This window comes from Eschscholzia californica, unplaced genomic scaffold, assembly GCF_041429995.1.
Source record: "Eschscholzia californica isolate CP2 unplaced genomic scaffold, dmEscCali1.0.p SCAF_4, whole genome shotgun sequence".
Taxonomy (NCBI): domain Eukaryota; kingdom Viridiplantae; phylum Streptophyta; class Magnoliopsida; order Ranunculales; family Papaveraceae; genus Eschscholzia; species Eschscholzia californica.
Window position 1 is genome coordinate 46,398,166 of NW_028238461.1, and position 18,766 is coordinate 46,416,931.

At 34.8% G+C, this 18,766-nt stretch overlaps 2 protein-coding genes across 2 annotated transcripts; both read left to right on the forward strand.

Moving 5' to 3' along the window:
• Positions 1 to 838: 838 nt before the first annotated feature.
• On the forward strand, positions 839 to 5,353 carry LOC147545249 (protein TPR1-like). The gene is made up of 17 exons (XM_086673300.1): positions 839 to 1,233; positions 1,350 to 1,497; positions 1,591 to 1,770; positions 1,846 to 1,959; positions 2,067 to 2,213; positions 2,355 to 2,437; positions 2,722 to 2,780; positions 2,861 to 2,963; positions 3,060 to 3,169; positions 3,283 to 3,352; positions 3,432 to 3,499; positions 3,578 to 3,673; positions 3,778 to 3,885; positions 3,976 to 4,109; positions 4,210 to 4,447; positions 4,538 to 4,721; positions 5,097 to 5,353. The coding sequence occupies exons 2-16, from the start codon at positions 1,409 to 1,411 to the stop codon at positions 4,679 to 4,681; spliced, it is 1,743 nt and encodes a 580-aa protein (XP_086529426.1). The 5' UTR covers positions 839 to 1,233; positions 1,350 to 1,408; the 3' UTR covers positions 4,682 to 4,721; positions 5,097 to 5,353.
• A 3,868-nt stretch (positions 5,354 to 9,221) lies between these two features.
• On the forward strand, positions 9,222 to 13,181 carry LOC147545250 (protein TPR1-like). Its single transcript, XM_086636809.1, has 15 exons — positions 9,222 to 9,405; positions 9,496 to 9,753; positions 9,885 to 10,031; positions 10,153 to 10,232; positions 10,506 to 10,564; positions 10,670 to 10,769; positions 10,867 to 10,976; positions 11,143 to 11,212; positions 11,289 to 11,356; positions 11,435 to 11,530; positions 11,671 to 11,766; positions 11,857 to 11,987; positions 12,103 to 12,337; positions 12,428 to 12,616; positions 12,920 to 13,181. Exons 2-14 carry the CDS (start codon positions 9,605 to 9,607, stop codon positions 12,569 to 12,571), a joined length of 1,485 nt encoding a protein of 494 aa, XP_086492935.1. The 5' UTR covers positions 9,222 to 9,405; positions 9,496 to 9,604; the 3' UTR covers positions 12,572 to 12,616; positions 12,920 to 13,181.
• The last annotated feature ends 5,585 nt before the right edge of the window (positions 13,182 to 18,766 follow it).

Consider the following 18,766-nt stretch of genomic DNA (forward strand, 5'->3'; position numbering starts at 1 on the left):
TAGAGAGAATGAAATAAGTAGTTAATGTCCAACTTAAATCTATTGCCCAACCCAAACACATACGAACAATTTATTTACCGAGCCTAAAGCTCCAAACCAATCGTAGATGTATAATGTTGTAGACAACGTGTTTTTTTAATTAATTTTTAATCCATTTTAGATATTTTAAAAGACTTCAAATTATATTTTATTAAGTCCACGGGATATATACTTCATTAAAAAAAAGTCCACGGGATATACTTTTAGTTTTTTAAGGTGATTTCGTAAGTTTGACATTACAACTCTTATGTTTACCCCATCATATACAACTGTCATTATATACATTTTAACATACTGTATAATTGTCATTATATACATTTTAACATTGATATTTTTTTTTTGTTGAAATACATTTTAACATTGATAGATCATAAAAACGAAATAAGATCATAAATCGTCATTGCCATGTCATTATATACTATTTAACATAGATACATTATAAAGATGAAATATTAATGTTATATACATATTAACATTAAAATATCAAAAGAAATATCGTGATTCCTTTCAAAAGGGTTCCCAATGGAAGAAAACCATTTCTTTGTCGTAGTTCTAGATATTACCTTTTTAATTTGTATTTAAAAAGTTATAAAATATATATATTTATACTACTCTAAAGCTTTATATTCACCAAAAATCACTCTGGTATTATAGTTTGCAACTACTTTATCTAGTGTAAATAGATATTCAATTTTTAGTCACTTGAGGTTTATTTCCCCCCTGAATCGATATCCTGGTTCCACTCGTGGCACTTTTTGTCACATAGGTCACTTATAGTCAAGGTGCGTCTGCGCATACCATGTGGGATTTGGCTAGTAGGTGTGGGTGGTGCAGGAAAGAAATTGGGGGGCTTAAAAGAAAATGTAGGGTCAAAATAGAACTAGCCTAGCTGGGTTTTAGCACGATTTACATAAGAGCTCCTGCTTATCAGATAAGCAGTTAGTGAATGAAAGATAGGTTGTTAGCATATATATATATATAACTACCCCAAAAAGCACATCTTATGACCAACTTCCCTATTTCTCACTTTCTCTCTCTTCACTCTCTCTTTTGTTTCTTCTTCTCCGGAGCTTTTTCTCGCGAGCTCACACTGGAACACAGAAACGGAAACCCTAGAATTTCTTCCTTCTTCAAGTAATTTTACAAGTCAATTCAAGTTCTCAATAACAATTTCAATTCTCCAATTCTTCTTCAGTAAGTATTTCTTTCTTGAATTCAATTTCATTTTCTAAACTATCTTGCACTTTATGTTCCTTCATTTCGATTAATCAAAACCCTAGCCCTCTTTGATTCTGGTTTCGTTTAACTAGGTTATCAGTTTTTCTTTGGTGTTCTTGAAATCAAAATCTGAGTAATTCTTCAAGGGGAAATGTCGAAGGAATCTTTAAACAAGGAATTAGTATTTCTCATGCTTAAATTTCTTGATGAGGAGGGGAAATTTAAGGAGACTATTCACAAGTAAGATTCATTCCGTTTCTTGTGTTTAATTTAAATTTTCTATGTGATCTTGGTGGTGTGAATTTAATGTGTTTGTTGTAATGTCTATTTTAGGTTAGAACAAGAATCAGGAATTTTCTTTAGTATGGGATATTTCAAAGAAAAAGTTGAAGCAGGAGAGTGGGATGAAGTAGAGATATACCTCTCTGGTTTTACCAAACTTGATGATAATGTCTTCTCCGTAAAGATCTTCTTCAAAATCAGAAAGCTTAAATATGAAGAAGCAATTATAAGGTAAATCATGAATTTAAGTAGTAAATGTTTCACCATTAATTTCATTTTTGTTGAACTTGTTTGTCACGACTTAAGGGATGACATGAAAAAGGCTATGGCGATATTTTGGAAGGATTTGAAAGTATTCTGGGAATGCAATGCCCAAACTTACCAGGAACTTACCAATCTTATAACAGATACAGATTTAAGGTAAATAGAATGTGGAAATTGGCATAAACAGGGAAATCTTGACCTTGATAAATATGTGAGGGGAAGTTAGGTCCAAACTCCAAATCATGCCTGTTTGTTTGTTTCAGGAAAAAATATACCAATGGTTTTAATTCAGCACGAGAGGAATTGTTTATGGAGCTGCAACCATTGATTGGAAATAATCCTGTGTTCATGAAAAAGTTGAATTTTCCCACTGTAGAAACACCAAGATTGCAAACATTAGTCGAACAATGGTAAAATTCTCTTGCTCATCTAGTTTTTCGTAAATTTTCTTGTGGCTTATTGGCTTACCCTTTTACCCATTTAATGTGTTCTAGTTCAGAAATATACATTTGACTTCTCATTGGTGGACTCATTTTTTGAAAAAAAATCAGGTGGCAGAACCACTATCGTACCAATTTGAGGACAAATCCAGAAACTGGGACTTTACTCGGAGATCATCTTTCTCCAAATGAAGGTGATTTAGTTATAGATAATGTTGCATATATTTATTTTGTAAGAATGCCTGTTTTTGACATCTTAATAAATGTATCTGTTTTCCCTTGAAGACTAGTTTGTATTATTAACACAGCAGTAAAAGACACTTCCTTCTTAGTGGATTTTAGATGATGTGATTGTCTCAGATTGCTCGCCTAGAGTCAAGCTAATTCCTGCATATATGTAATCTATAAGTTTCATGCACTTCCATTTTCATATAGTTTCGGATATTGGAGGGTCAAATAACTCCTTCAAATGCTATAGGTGTGGTTGACAACCGAAGTTCTCACCTTGAACAGTTACCGCAACGACTAAACAATGAGGTAATATTAAATGCTATAGGTGTGATTGATGGAAATCAATTTTACTCAAACTTTGTTTCCTTAAATCCCTTATCGTGAAGGTACTCGACGATCTACTACCACTAAAAGTAGCTTGGAGCAATGATCAAATATCCAGTATCACAAGCATGGATTTCCATCCTTTCTTTCACACATTACTTCTTGGTATTCAATCTTGTTATTTACAGAGAACTTTAAACCTTATTTAGGATTATGGATTCAAAAATTCTTTCTTGACTTGTTTTTTTTTTCTTTCGTCAGTTGGTTATGCTAATGGTCAAGTTACATCATGGGAAGTAGCTGTAGAAGAGATGCTTCATTCAATACCATTAAGAGTGTGGAATTTGCAATCTTATACGCCGGAGGTTCAGGTGTAGATAGATAACATCTTTGACAAATGATCTACCTTCTGAAATCTTATTTCCTCGCAAGTTCTGTCACTTTTGTGTTCAAGTCCTACATCTAGTGTCTCTTGATCTTGCAGAGCTCTTTTGCCAATGGAGTGCCAGTACCTATCTCTCGAGTATTATGGAATCTAAAGGGGGATAAGATAGGTATGTGGGTTTCAATGAAAACTTAGAATTTTTCGAAGATCGAGTAATATTTCTTTTCACCTTTATTTTCTTTTTGCAGGCATAGCATTTAAAAAACATTTGGTTCAAATATATGATGTAGATCCTGATTTTCAGCTTAATTTGGAGGTATGTTTTCTTGCTTTTTCGATCTTAGTAGCTAACTAGGAATTAAAACTCACATAAAATTTGATTTAACATTTGCAGATCGTTGTTCACGCTGGTGAAGTAAATGATTTAGCATTCTGTATGTTATACAAAACACAGTGCATAGTAACATGTGGAGGCGATAACGACATAAGGGTGAGATTGAGGGACAAAATTAGGGTGTTCTGTTTTTTAGTATGCCGAGTTTTTTCCTCTATGTTAAGTTAAATGATGCAAGTGTGTGTGTATGGATATAACAGGTGTGGAACATAGATGGAGGAGAAATGCATGGAGTCAAAACTCATACCTTTAATGGTCAGAAAGGAGCTGTTTATTCCATGGTCTACCAGCGTAAACAGAATTTAGATGTAAGCCAACTTACTCACTTGGATCTTCATTTTGGACTTGCTCTATTCTTCTGTTCTAATGGTCTCTCTATATTCGTGGATATGATGCAGTATTTTCTCTCAGTTGGTATTACTGGGAAAATAAAGGCCTGGATATACTATATCAAAAGGGATTTTTTACTGATTAACAGTTATGCTCCTGAACGCGGGCGAAATGCAATGCTTTTTAGTGCCGATGGCCGTAGGTAGGTAAAACCATAAGAAAAGATAAACGAACACACAAAGTAGGTCTTTTTCCAACTTTAGAATACATAGTTTCTCTTGTTGATTGTGCGTGTCTCTCAGGTTGTTTTGTTGTGGAAGAAATATAAATGGAGACACTTTCCTATTGGAATTGGAGGAGAGCGATGGATCAGAAAAGAGGAGGTATGATGGTCTTAGAATGAAATCAAAAATGGGTGTCGTTCAATTTGATACAACGAAGAACCGCTTTCTGGTTGCTGGTGAAGATAACGAGATCAAATTTTGGGATATGGACGATCAAAATATCATTGCAAGAACGGATGCTGGTGGTGGACTTTCGGTTAGAATATTATCATGCCTTCAGATTATACATTTTTCGTAGGAACGTTTAGTTTGACATGTTTTTATTTCTTGTGATTGATTGGATCAGAGTCTTCCATACGTAAAGTTCAATAAGGCAGGGAACCTTCTTGCTGTTTCTAAGGAAGGATACGGATTCAAGATCCTCGCCAATAATGAATGCTTCAGATCTCCACAACAGTTGCCTGCATTAGGACTTCAAACAAAATCATAACATGAACTCGAAGAAGCTTTTGCTCCTCATATTTCTTCAGGTTAAATAACTCAAATCTCCTTGCTTCTCATTTCCCTTACAGAGAAAATAAACTGCTAGGATTATGACAAAAAGCATGTTAGACTCACTCAAGCTTAGGAGCTATATATATCGAACAGCTATTCCATCTAATGTTTCACATAAATCCATCTATCGGAAAGGCTGAGCATCAGAGTAGGGGTGGCAGGAAAGCCGATTGCCCGATACTTCTGTCCAGAACCCCGAGCCAACATGCCTGTGAATGCCTGAAGCCCCAAGCTGGGTAATGCTTGCCCGGCCCGTCAAAATTTGTAGGTTGGGTTTTAATTTTGTGGCAGTCTTCTTGGTTATCAATCTAAACCTGTTTCTTGACTTTGTTTTCCTCTTATTTTGTTAGTTGGTTAGTAGCAGCGGAGAATGGTACACCAATGATTCATCGTCGTCCTCATCATCCTCGGGCAGTGACAGAAAGTGCAGATCATCCCTGAGCAGCAATCTGAAAGCTGAATGTGTGTGGGTTTGCATTTCATTCTCTGTATACATATATAATACAGGAAGTCTGAGGTTTAACACCTCTCATACTAAACAGAGCTTGTAGTCAGAAACCACATAAAGATGTAATATGTCATATATTCAATACTATACTTTGATCAATGTTCTTAACTCCAATTTAAGATGACAATGATAAAAATGGTTTTCCCCCCCACCAAAAGCTCTATCTTCAAAGGCAAGAGAATCTTCTATCCTCCTAGGTGACCAAAAAAAGTAAGATTACTATCGATAAATATTAGCCTTCCGCCTCTTTCTACAAAAGTAGGCACCATAAAGACTCTCTCAATCAATGTTAAGCTAGTGGAATGTGTAATAATGAATTTTATGACATGACAGACCTATATAACACTTAATACATGGAAGAACTTAACATAACTAATTGACAAGCATGAGTGGGGAAGCTTAACCAGTGACCCAAGTATGTGTGAATACATATTTGAATTATGTGTTAGAAGTCCTAATCAAATTGTACACATTCAAACCGGAAAGGTGATCTAACCACATGGGTGGGTCTAACTCATGTCCATACTAGCCCCTAGTTATTTAGTCTCAGAGGTTTTTATACATATTCAGAGTTCTTGGGTCAATTTTAAGATGATGTGTCGAGGGTGGAATAGAGATGTCTCGGGAGGACACTCTATTTCTAGAGTGTCTTCTTGAGATATCTCTAATTGTCCAACTCATCAACAATTAAATTTCAACCAATAGAAATCTAGTCTTCTTATATTTCCAAAATAACTATTTATTTTTTTTTACGAAAATGACTATGCCACGGATTATGAATTGATTATGAGAAGATTATGAGATGGACATATGACATGGATGTGAGATGATATGAATTGATGAAGTGGAGGAAATAAGAGGAGGTGAGGTGGCCTTGTCTTTTTACAAAATTCTTTAGAAATAATTGCATGTTGGCCCCCGAAGATAATTTGGTAACAAATGTGGCCATTTGGGGCCAAATCGAACTGCCAGACACTTATGGGGGCCAAAACGATGAGTTGGTCACAAATTGGAGCAAAAACAGAATTAACCTTTATTAAAACTATGATGAATATAAACTCAATGAATAACAATTTTATATGATTTGTCTAACATTTTTTTCTAATAAAGTTGTCCTTGATTAGTATAGATTTTTATCCGAAATTCGGAACGCAAGAGACGTCGAGAGAGAGACAAATGAGAGAGCTTGTACATAAAGTTTGGCTCCCTACTTCCTGCCCAACTTCCTTTTTGGCCCCCAATATTTCGTAAATTCAAATTTGAACCATTTTATTGTAAAATCGTCAGTTAACTTCAACATCTGATTTTCTTGTTTCATTTATTACCATCTTCTCTTCCTCCAAAATTAATTCTAATTTCTCTTTCCTATCTTCTTTACCTTTCCTTCTTCTTTTATTATTTTTATATTCTTTTTTCATCTTTCTTCTTCTTCTTCTTCATTCTTATTTCTCTAACCATCTTCTCTTTATACAATCAATATTTTAAAATTTCTCTTTCTCTCTATCAAGATAAAATATCCAAAAATAAGGAAAGTTAAAATGTTCACAAAATAAAACTTCCATCGGTGCCAGTGGTGCCATTGTTGGTACACCAAGGATAAGGAAAATTTGTCGGAAAGTAATTTGTAAAACTATCATCAAACACCCGATCTAGGTTGGTCCGTGAGTGAATATTATCAGATTTGGGGGGTCCAGTGACGGTGGCGCCGGTGAGTTCATCTAAACTCATGAAGAAATCATCATTGGTCATGAACATATCAGAAGGCCAGATAAAAATCTGATTGTGTTCTTCATCATCATTAATAATTTCTTATTCATTACATTTCATCAAAGAAGCATGGTTATGGAGATCTAACAAGAAGAAATAAAGAAACTCTCCAATCTTTTTCTTATTCATTAGATTTCATCAAATAGTTATATTTGATCAAATAATTAAATTTCATCAATAATTAGATTTCTTCTTTGATCTCCCCCAGCGGCAGGCAGGACCCTAAAATCAACCAGGTGATCTACCAAGAAATAAAGAAGAAAGTCCATCTAGAGAGAGAAACAATGGGCGCCAACAACCCTTGGTTGGAGTGTAAGATCTATAGTCTTCCACCTTAGAGGTCAAGGGTTCGAGGCACGCTGAACAATTCAAAAAAACAATGGGTATTTAATATCGGTTACTCACAATGGGCATGGTGGGATCTTTGATATTTGGATTAGTGGAAGAATCATCAGAAGTACAAATTGGAAGAGGAATTAGTGTAGCACCAACTACACCAAGTAAAATTTGGGGCTCAGAATTTCGACGACCCAAAAGAAATGTAATAGATTGAGTTGATGATTTATCAAGTAATTGATTTCTCATCCATGATTTTGTTTTGATGAGAGAGAAATGATTGGAAGTCCTTAATTTCTCTCACTAACCATAAGTAGTAGTTAACAAGAACCGAGTATTTTTCCATCTCTTCTTCTTCTTTAAAGCGAGAATTTTATAAGTCAGTCGCCCTTTCTCTTTCTAGAAGGGTTATGTATTGCCTTTCTTTGATTTTACACTATTTTGTACGATTTTTCAGTTGTCTGAACTTTATTAATGTTTATAATTCGATGGATCTTGTTGCAATTTGTGAGTTATGTATCACTTTTGAAGTTTGAGAAATTTTGTCATGATCCAGTACATATACATCTGATTTATAGCATTGCTAGTGTATTCTGAGAGGTTTGTCTTACAATAATCAAATTTACATTGTAACATTGGATATGGAGAGAGATAAAGAAAAAAAAGTGGTTAGAGATATTAGAATGAATAAGAAGAAGGGAGATGAAAACAGAAACTAAAAAAAATGAAAGAAGAAGAAATCAGCAAAACCAAAAAGTTAACTTTAAGAATCAGGGAAAAAAGAAAAAGAAGATAGGAAAGAGAAATTAGAATTAATTTTGGAGGAGAGTAATAAAGGAAACAAGAAAATCGGATGTTGACGATTTTATGAAAAGGGGATCAAATTTGAATTTACGAAAAGTATGGAGCAAAAAAAGAAATTGGACACAAAGTAGGGGGTCAAAAAGGAAATAACTCTTTTTTTTAACTTTAAGTATTTCGATTGTCCCATAGTTATTCAAAGATTGTATTTATGGAAGGGCCAGCGCTTTGGGGAAAGCTAAATAGTTTCTGGGGTGTGAAGACTTGGTAAAAAATTAGTCAATTTTATTTAAGGGGAAAGCAAAATACTTCTCCACCTCAGCTCTCTCTCTCTCTCCACCTCACCTCTTTATCTTCTCCGATTAGGTCGCCGGCCGGAAAATAAATTTTCCGGCCGGCGACCATTAAAAAAAAAATTTCACTCTCTCTCTCTAGAGACTCCGGCGAAGGAGTTTCTCTTCGCCGGAGTTCCGGTCTGTTGAAGAACTTAAACTCTACAAATTATGAAGGTCTTAAGTTCGATTCCCACCCCTACACCTGCCCCTGCCATTAACACTTTTACACGTATAGTCAAGGCGCAAGCCATGTGGAACTTGACTAGTAGGTCTGGGACTCTGGGTGGTGCGGAAAGGAAACAGATCATAAAGCAGGGGCTTAAAAAGAATAATGTAGGGGTCGAAATTGAACTAGCCCATCTGGGTTTCAGCACGATTTACATAAGGGCTCGTGCTTATCAGATAAGCAGTTAGTTAATGAAAGATAGGTTGTTAGCATATATAACTACCCAAAAAGCACTTCTTATGACCAACTTCCCTATTTCTCACTTTCTCTCTCTTCGCTCTCTCTTCACCGGAGCTTTTTCTCGCGAGCTCTCACTGGAACATAGAAACTGAAACCCTAGAATTTCTTCCTTCTTCAAGTAATTACAAGTCAATTCAAGTTCTCAACAACAATTTCAATTCTCCAATTCTTCTTCAGTGAGTATTTCTTTCTTGAATTCAATTTCATTTTCTAAACTATCTTGTACTTTATGTTCCTTCATTTCGATTAATCAAAACCCTAGCCCTCTTTGATTCTGCTTTCGTTTAACTAGGTTTTCAGTTTTTCTTTGGTGTTCTTGAAATTGAAATCAAAATCTGAGTACTTCTTCGAGGGGAAATGTCGAGGGAATCTTTAAACAAGGAATTAGTACTTCTTATGCTCAAATTTCTTGATGAGGAGGAGAAATTTAAGGAGACTATTCACAAGTAAGATTCCTCAAATTTTTAATTTAAATTTTGTATGTGATCTTGGTGGTGTGAATTTAATGTGTTTGTTGTAATACCTAACTGTTTTAGGTAGAACAAGAATCAGGAATTTTCTTTAGTATGGAATATTTCAAAGAAAAAGTTGAAGCAGGAGAATGGGATGAAGTAGAGATATACCTCTCTGGTTTTACCAAACTTGATGATAATGACTTCTCCACAAAGATCTTCTTCAAAATCAGAAAGCTTAAGTATAAAGAAGCTATTGAACGGTATATCGAAGGATTTGAAAGTATTCTGGAATGGCAATGACCAGGAACTTACCAATATTATAAAAGATAAAGATTCAAGGTAAATAGAATGTGGAAATTGGCATAAATAGGGAAATCTTGATCTTGATCTTGATCTTGATAAAAACTTGATTTTTATGTGAGGGGAAGTTAGGTCCAAACTAATGGTCTGATTGTTTGTTTTTTTTTCAGGAAACAAGAACCCTATGATTTTAATTCAGCACGAGAGGAATTGTTTGTGGAGCTGAAACCATTGATTGAAAATAATCCTGTGTTAATGAATAAGTTGAATTTTCCCATTATAGATACAGCAAGATTGCAAACATTAGCCGAACAAGGGTAAAAGTCTCTTGCTCATCTAGTTTGGTTATAGTTTACTCAGATTGGTTTAACCTTTAACCCATTTAATGTGTTTTAGTTTTATACATTGACTTCTAATTGGTAGACTCGTTTTTTGAAGTTGTTCGTGGGAGAACCATTACTTTAAAAATTTGAGGCCAAATCCAGAAAATAGGACTTTACTCAGAGGTCCAAATGAAGGTGATTTAGTTATAGATATTTATTTTTAAGAATGCTTGTTTTTTAACATCTTAATAAATGTGTATAGTTTCCCTTGAAGACGAGTTTTTATTATTAACATAGCAGTAAAAGACACTTTCTTTTTAGCGGATTTTAGGTGATGTGATTGTCTCAGATTGCTCGCCTAGAGTCAAGCTGATTCCTGCATTCTGTAATATCTATAAGTTTCACGCACTTCCATCTTCATATAGTTTCGGATATTGAAGTGTCAAATAACTCCTTCAAATTCTATAGGTGTGGTTGACAACCAAAATACCCACCTTGAACAGTTACCGGATCGACTAAACAGTGAGGTAATATTCAATGAGTCTATATCATGTAAAGAGATTTCTAATATCCTGTGATTGATGGATACCAATTTACTCAAACTTTGTTTCCTTAAATACCTTATCATGAAGCTACGCGATCTGCTACCATTAGAAGTAGCTTGGAGCAATGATGAAATATTCGATGTCACAAGCATGGATTTCCATCCTTCCCGTCACACATTACTTCTTGGTATTCAATCTTGTTATTTACAGAGAATTTTTAAACCTTATTTAGGATTATGGGTTCAAAAGCTCTCTCTTGACTTGTTTTCTTTTTCTTTCATCAGTTGGTTATGCTAACGGTCAAGTTAGAGTATGGGAAGTAGCTAGAAAAGAGACGTTTCATTCAATACCATTAAGAGTACAGAATTTGCGTTATCATCCGCTGGAGGTTCAGGTGTAGTAGATAGATAATATCTTTGACAAGTGATCTACATTCCCACTTTTAGTTTTGCAATACAAAATCTAATGAAATCTACCTTCTAAAATGTTACTTCCTCGCAAATCCTGTCATTTTTGTGTTCAAGTCCTGGAGGTTCATAGTGTCTCTTGGACTCTTGCAGCACTCTTTTGCCAATGGACTGCCAGTACCTATCTCTCGAGTATTATGGAGTCAAACGGGAAATAAGATAGGTATGTGGGTTTCAATGAAAACTTAGAATTTTCGAAGATTGATTAGTATTTTCTCACCTTTATTTTCTTTTTTCAGGTATAGCATTTAAAAAACATTTGGTTCAAATATATGATGTAGATTCTAATTTTCAGCTTAATTTGGAGGTATGTTTTCTTGCTTTTTCGATCTTAATAGCTAACTAAAAATTAAAACTGACATTAAATTTGATTTAACATTTACAGATCGTTGCTCACGATGGTGAAGTAAATGATTTAGCATTCTGTATGTTATCCATAAAACGGTGCATAGTAACATGTGGAGCTGATAGAAAGATAAAGGTGAGATTGAGGAACAAAATTAGGGTGTTCTGTGTTTGAATATGCCGAGTTTTTTCCTCTATGTATTCTCGCCTATGTTAAGTTAAATGCTGTGTGTGTGTGTGTGTGTGTTCGCGCGCACATGTGTATGAATATAATAGGTGTGGAACATAGATGATGGAGTCGAAATTCATAGCTTTAATGGTACTACAGGACCTGTTTCTTCCGTAATCTACCAGCGTAGAGAAGATATAGATGTAAGCCAACTTACTCACTTGGATCTTCATTTTGGACTTGCTCTATTCTTCTATTCCAATGGTCTATGTATTCATGGATGTGATATGCAGTATTTTATCACTAGTGGTGTTAATGGGAAACTAAAGGTCTGGAAGTACGATGGCTTAAGGGGTCCTATACTTAACTGTTATGCTCCTGAACGGGGGCGAAATGCAATGCTTTTTAGTGCTGATGGCCGTAGGTAGGTAAAACCCATAAGGAAAGATAAAAGAACAACAAAAAAATTAGGTCATTTTTCCATCCTTGTCAAAATATAGAATACATTGTTTGTCTTGTTAATTGTGCATGTCTCTCAGGTTGTTTTCTTGTGGGAGAAATAAAAATGGAGACACTTTCCTATTGGAATTGAAGGAGAGCAATGGATCAGAAGTGAGGAGGTATGATGGTCTTAGAATGAAATCGACGGGTGTCGTTCAATTTGATACAACGAAGAACCGCTTTCTGGTTGCTGGTGAAGATAAAGAGATCAAATTTTGGGATATGGACGATGTAAATGTCATTGCAAGAACGAAAGCTGACGGTGGACTTTCGGTTAGAATATTATCATGCCTTCAGATTATACATTTTTCGTATAAACGTTTAGTTTGACATGTTTTTGTTTCTTGTGATTGATTGGTTCAGAGTCTTCCGTACGTAAAGTTCAATAAGGAAGGGAACTTTCTTGCTGTTTCCACGGAAGGATACGGATTCAAGATCCTCGCCAATAAGGAAGGCCTCAGATCTCTGGGACTGTCGCTTGAATTAGGAGTTAGGACTCAAGCATAATTGTAACTAGAACCAGAGGAAGCTTTTGCCCTCATCTTTCATCAGGTTAAATAACTCGAATCTTCTTGCTTCCCACTTCCGTTTACGAAGAAATTAAACTGCTTGGATTATGACACATCGGTCGAAGAGCTATTCCATCTAATATTTAACATAAATCCATCTATTGAAAAAGCTAGACATCAGAGTAGCTAGGGGTGGGAGATACTTCTGTCCAAAACGCCGAGCCCAAGGTGGGTAAGGCCTGCCGGGCCCATCATAATTTGTGGATTGGGTTTTAATCTTGTGGGAGTGATCTTGGTTATCAATCTAAACCTGTTTCTTGACTTTCTTCTCCTCTTATTTTGTTAGTTGGATAGTAACAGCGGAGAATGGTAATTGGTACACCAATGATTCATGATCGTCTTCATCATCGTCGGGCAGTGACAGAAAGTGCAGATCATCCCTGAGCAGCAACCTAAAAGCTGAATGTGCGTGGTTTTGCATTTCATTCTCTGTATACATATATAATACACAAAGTCTAGGGGTTCAACACCTCTCATACTAAACAGAGCTTTGTAGTCAGAAACCACATAAGATGTAACATGTCATATATTCAATACTATACTTTGATCAATGTTCTCAACTCCAATTTAAGATGACAATGATAGAAAATGGTTTTTCCCCCACCAAGAGCTCTTTCTTCAAAGGCACAAGAATCTTTCACCTCTTTCGACAAAAATAGCCACCGTAAAGACTCTCTCGATCAATGTTAAGCTAGTGGAATGTGTAATAATTTGAGAATATAATTATTTCTACACGGAGAAATAATGAATTTTATGTTTCAATAATTTATGACATGACAGACCTATAACATGACTTAATACATGGAAGAACTTAACATAACTAATTGGGAAGCATGAGTGGGGAAGCTTAACCAGTGACCTAAAAGTATGTATGAAATATGAATACATCTTTGAATTATTTGTTAGAAGTCCCAATCAAATTGTACACATTCAAACCGGAAAGGTGATCTGACTACAAAACAAAGAATTAACCATTCCACCACATGGGTGGTGGGTCTAACTGATCATATGTCCACACTTACTAGCCCTAGTAGTAATATAGCCTCAGAGGTTTTGGTCTAGATTCAGAGTTCTCCGGTCATTTTTTCTCATTTGATTGGGGATAAAATCAAGAAAAATGATTTACAGCTCAAACTACAATCAAAAGCAACAACCGCAGATTTCTCACCTAGTACAATAACATGTGTGAATATGTAGGTTAGCTTGGACTCAAAATGTATGTGGTGATTGAGACAAATCTTGTTAAAACCAAGATTCAATACCAAAATTATCTTCCAATTTGTTTTAAGTATTTAGATTGTCCTATAGTTATTGAAAGATTGTTTTTATGCGACAGTGCATTCATTCGATCAACCTAAGATTAATTTAATCTTCTCGCCGCAAAACCCACCAGTTACACACTAACACTACTAATGCGTGAAATTTGTCCAATCCACTCGTGCCATGTCTAACAACATAGCTAACGAAAGCAGTCGGTATAGTACATTTTCCGATATTTATCTCATTTATAATTCAAAACTATTAGGACTATTATTACCCTATTTGATACTGAACATTCAACCAGTTCACATAGAATCCAGGATTCTCACACACTTTCTCTCTCTCTCCACCAATCACCATCCTCCACCGAGGCGATGGAAAACTTTCCGACAGAATAATTTTAAGCCAACCCAGCTGGACCATTTTATTGGCATACTCTCTCTCTCTCTCCACTTGTTTGGTATTTTATTCACAAAAAAGGGGCTTCAGGTTATATAACACACTGTATCCAAACAGTCCCCTATTATTTTACGTATAATAATAGTGAGTGAATATTATACAGCCCGCGGTTTAGACATATTCTTTAAGTGAGAAAAAGAACATGATGGTTTGGTCCCACTGGCATGCAGAAATAGAAACTCCTACTGCTGGGTTGGTGGGTTTGTCTGTAGTGGGTCCCTTTTTAAATGAAATTGAGACAAGTGTCCAACTCTTTCATATCTTATATAATGTCATTTACTATTTATTTGTCAACACCATTAAGTTGAACCAGGCCGTGTTAGGTTAATACCAGCATCCAACGTTGGTTGTGGAAGGGACAAGGAGTGTGTTAATAAGTGTAGGAGGACTGGAGGAGTCTTACTTCTTGAGTTAGTTTTTGAGGTGAGAGAGGCTCAAGATCACCCAACACTAGTATCAGAGTCCGGATAATAATAAGTCTCGGCCGAATAACTATTGAAGTTAAGAGCCAATGTGTGAGGGGGAGATTGTTAGATTAATCCCACATTAGTTATGGAAGAGGCAGGGGGTGTGTTACTAAGTGTGGGAGGAGTCTTACCTCTTGAGCTAGCTTTTGGAGTGAGAGAGGCCAAGACCACCCAACATGCCGATTTGAAAGCCAATAGAACTTTTATTTTTAATAATTCAACTTTTTTTTTGTTGAAGTGAATATTTCAGTTATATAGCCTTATGAGATGAGCAAGACATGTCCCAAATTGGTATATGAAAATGTATAGACAAGGGCGATAGCGTTAGGGAAGGGTGAAATATTAGATTTTGATATTGATCTTGGGAGATGAGAGAGAATAAAAATATAACTGAAAAAAAGTTTTGAGCATAACAAATTGTGGCTAAAACTTTCTCATTTTTACTGGGTGTCATATTTTTCGTTAACAATTCTTAGATAAGTTCACCATCCATCGAGGGGTCTCGTGTTAGACATTCTTGTATATTGTTTACTTTGAAGTATTTATGAAGTGAGGTTGAACTATGGACAACAAAAAAATAGTAGCTTAGTTGGTTATTTATTTGAAATTCAGTCTCGATCGTAATTGTTGACTATTTAATCGTGTTTTTTGTAAGAGCCTACAGTGCATATTAGGTGAATATTTTGAGTCTAGATTACCATGTAATTTTACCCGAATAGTTGGATTTTGATAGTCTAACAACTCTGTTTGGTGTAGGATGTACATAGAAAATAAGAGATTGAGGATCCGCGCATCTCGTTTTCCATTCATTATCAAATCAATAGTTTATTTCACTTAGAACTTCGAAATAACATTTTGTAGAATTAAAAGTTTCTGTAAAACAAATTTTTATGTGGAAAAGTGTTAAGATGGTAATATAACAACGTCCTGTGTTAAGCAAAATTCATCAACATCCTTTTGTTATGATTTTAGTTAAATTACTTCACCCTCTCTTATTACTTCCTGTAAGAAAAAAAATTATTTTGCTTTGTAATTTAGCATGAGACTCCTAAATTATCAACGATTAAAAAAAAAATTTATGGTCCCGCGTAAGAAATGTGGTTGGTATATAGTACCGTGCTAATTAAGATCCGATCCTATTTGATTTATCGGGTGTATATGTAAAGATCTATTATATAAAACAGAAGGGAAAACGATGACTGGGACAAACATCCTTATTTAATTATGCATATTGTCTAGAAGTCCTTCTCAAAATTTAAAATATAGTCCTTCGTAGAGATAAAGTTACCTATTTAAAATACAATAATCTTTTACTTCTTAGAAATAAAATAACTAATTTAAGAAAAAAAGAAACAAAACAAATTTCAAGGGTTAAAAGAAGAAATTTAAATCTCTCTCTCTCTCAATAAAATAATAATTAATTTAAGAGAAAAAAATAAAAAAATAATATAAAAAATAATAACTAATAAAAATCACTTTCTCTCAATAAAATATATAATAAATATCGTAATATTTGATTGATACAAGTATCCGTGCCCTAGGGCACGGGATATACCCTAGTAGATCTATACAATAGCATTTCAAATTTCTTGTAGTATATATATATTGAGGGGTTGGGTTATTGGTCCAAAAAGGGGGCCAAAATGAAAATCCCACCCAAAGTTGCCTAAAAATGTAAAGGAGGTCCAATGTGTCAGTTTGGGGGGTCAAAATTACGTAAAGGGCCCTTAGAAAATAAAGTATTTACCGTTCATGCCATCGAAAATTACAAAATTGCCATAAAAAATTCTCGGGAAACGATTTTTTTTCTGAAAAATAATCTGACAACCCGTCCATCAGAATGTGTACTGTTCAGAAAATTACGGAACAGCCACCGAAAAATTCCCGGGAAACGCAATTTTTTTTGGTAAATTATTTTATTTACTGGAATTTTTTTTTTGTACTAGACATTTTTGCTGGGCGGGAATTTGAAATTTCGTAAAAAATTTGAAAATTTGGGCGGGAATTTGAAATTTTGTTTGAAAATTTCAAAACTTCGAAAAAAAAAATTTGTGACCGGGAAATTATTTTATTTACTGGAAATTTTTTTCTGTACTAGACACTTTTGCTGGGCGGGAATTTAAAATTTTCAAAAAAATTTCAAAATTTGCCCGGGAATTTAAAATTTTCAAAAAAATTTGAAATTTTGGCCGGGAATTTGAAATTTCGTTTGAAAATTTCGAAAATTTTAAAATTTCGAAAAAAAGATTTCGTTTGAAAATTTCAAAAAAATTTGAAAATTGAAATTTTTTGTGTACAGGAAATTATTTTATTTACCGAGAAGAGATGGTTTGCTGGGCGGGAATTTGAAATTTCGTTTGAAAATTTCAAAAAATTTTGAAACTTTGAATTTTTCGTGTACTGGTAAATTATTTTATTTACCAGACATTTTTTTTTTTCAGGAAAACGTCAGCATGTCCCCTCCAAGGGCAAGAGGGGAATAAAAAAAAAAACTGACATTTGGACCTGCAACTAATTTTTGGACAAGAGTGGATTTTTTTTGGATTTACCCCCCAGATTTTGGACTGTTGACTCAAAAACCTCATGTGTAAATGATCCAAATGTAAAAGTTTGAACAAAACTGTAAGTAATCGATAATAAACTATGAAAGAATATTGAAATCGATATTCATATTATGGTGATATTGAGAAGTTCGAAAGACCCTCCCTAGTGTTCTGTCAGTGAAAACGAAAATACAATAGCAAGGAGAGACTAGAGACTAGAGAGAGAGAGTTTGTAGTGAAAGAATGGAAGCAAACCAGGCTAGCATAATAGGCATGATTGATGTGGGACCCCCATCCCTTCCTGGCAACCACATGCCTGACTCGAAAACCCATGCCTTACTACTCCTTATTATTGTTCTTCCACTAATAATAAATTAATTAAAGGTTTAACTATCAATTTGGGGCCAATTTGGAACCATCTTAGAAATTCAGTCCTCATATCTTTCCAACAGTCTGATTTGGTCCTTAGACTACATCCCCATTACTCAAAGAGTAACAAGCATTTTTTTTCTCGTCTAGGTTCTAAGGTATTGTCTTCCTGTCGTTTTCTTATTTTCCTTCTACGATCAGTGGCGAGGGCAGAAAATTTTATGAGTGGGGGCACTTTTTCGTTATAGTTAGTGAAAGAATTTCATATGAAGATATTTCATAGTACTTTTGATGTATAACAAGTAATCTCTAATTTTCTCATCAATATAGTCTGGGGATCTTTCTCCCAACTAGATTCCAAAAAAATATTAAAATAAAAAAACAAAGGAAGGGATGAAGAGATAGTGGTGAAGATTAAGAAAACGATGGTGGAGATGATGAAGAGGAAGTGATCATAATGGAAGAAAAAATGAAGATAAACTTTTCTTTCTAATAACATGTCTACTATAACAAACGTGTAAAAAAACAATCTTGAAGTCGAAAGTACAAGTCACTGAAAAATCAGACATAATCAAAATTAACGAAATTGTTTAGAAAATTCATCATCTGTACGAAACCGTTTTTATTAAGTTGGTCACTTTGAGGAGGTCAAAATTTAATTTAATAAGAACCAATTTTAGGCCAAGCGTAAATAGTAGACATTCTAGGAAAAAAATGTAAGTAGTAGAAATTCTAGAAAAAAAAGTGTTGTGTGTGTGGATCGATCCCAAGACCTCCACAATGTAATCCACATGGTTCACCAGTTAAGCTAGAGAAGATTTCTATTTAAAAAGCGGAACTATAGATACATAATATAATGGCAAGTGCAATTTAACACATTCGAGCCGCGTTAGGGTCGTGGGGGCACGCGCCCCCACGGGCCCCTGTGTGGGCTCGCCCCTGTCTACGATGAAAAGTTGTCGTTGACTCCAGTTAATCGAGCATCTATCGCCGATGTGAGAATAGTCCCACATGAGAAAAATGACGATTTAGCAA

Excerpts from the sequence above, each read along its gene's own strand:
- LOC147545249 (XM_086673300.1), top strand. The coding sequence starts at position 1,409 with ATGTCGAAGGAATCTTTAAACAAGGAATTAGTATTTCTCATGCTTAAA. Across the intron at positions 1,498-1,590 it reads TTTAAGGAGACTATTCACAA|GTTAGAACAAGAATCAGGAA; the intron begins GTAAGATTCATT and ends TGTCTATTTTAG. Across the intron at positions 1,771-1,845 it reads TATGAAGAAGCAATTATAAG|GGATGACATGAAAAAGGCTA; the intron begins GTAAATCATGAA and ends TCACGACTTAAG.
- LOC147545250 (XM_086636809.1), top strand. The coding sequence starts at position 9,605 with ATGATAATGACTTCTCCACAAAGATCTTCTTCAAAATCAGAAAGCTTA. Across the intron at positions 11,531-11,670 it reads GAGCTGATAGAAAGATAAAG|GTGTGGAACATAGATGATGG; the intron begins GTGAGATTGAGG and ends TGAATATAATAG. Across the intron at positions 11,767-11,856 it reads AGCGTAGAGAAGATATAGAT|TATTTTATCACTAGTGGTGT; the intron begins GTAAGCCAACTT and ends TGTGATATGCAG.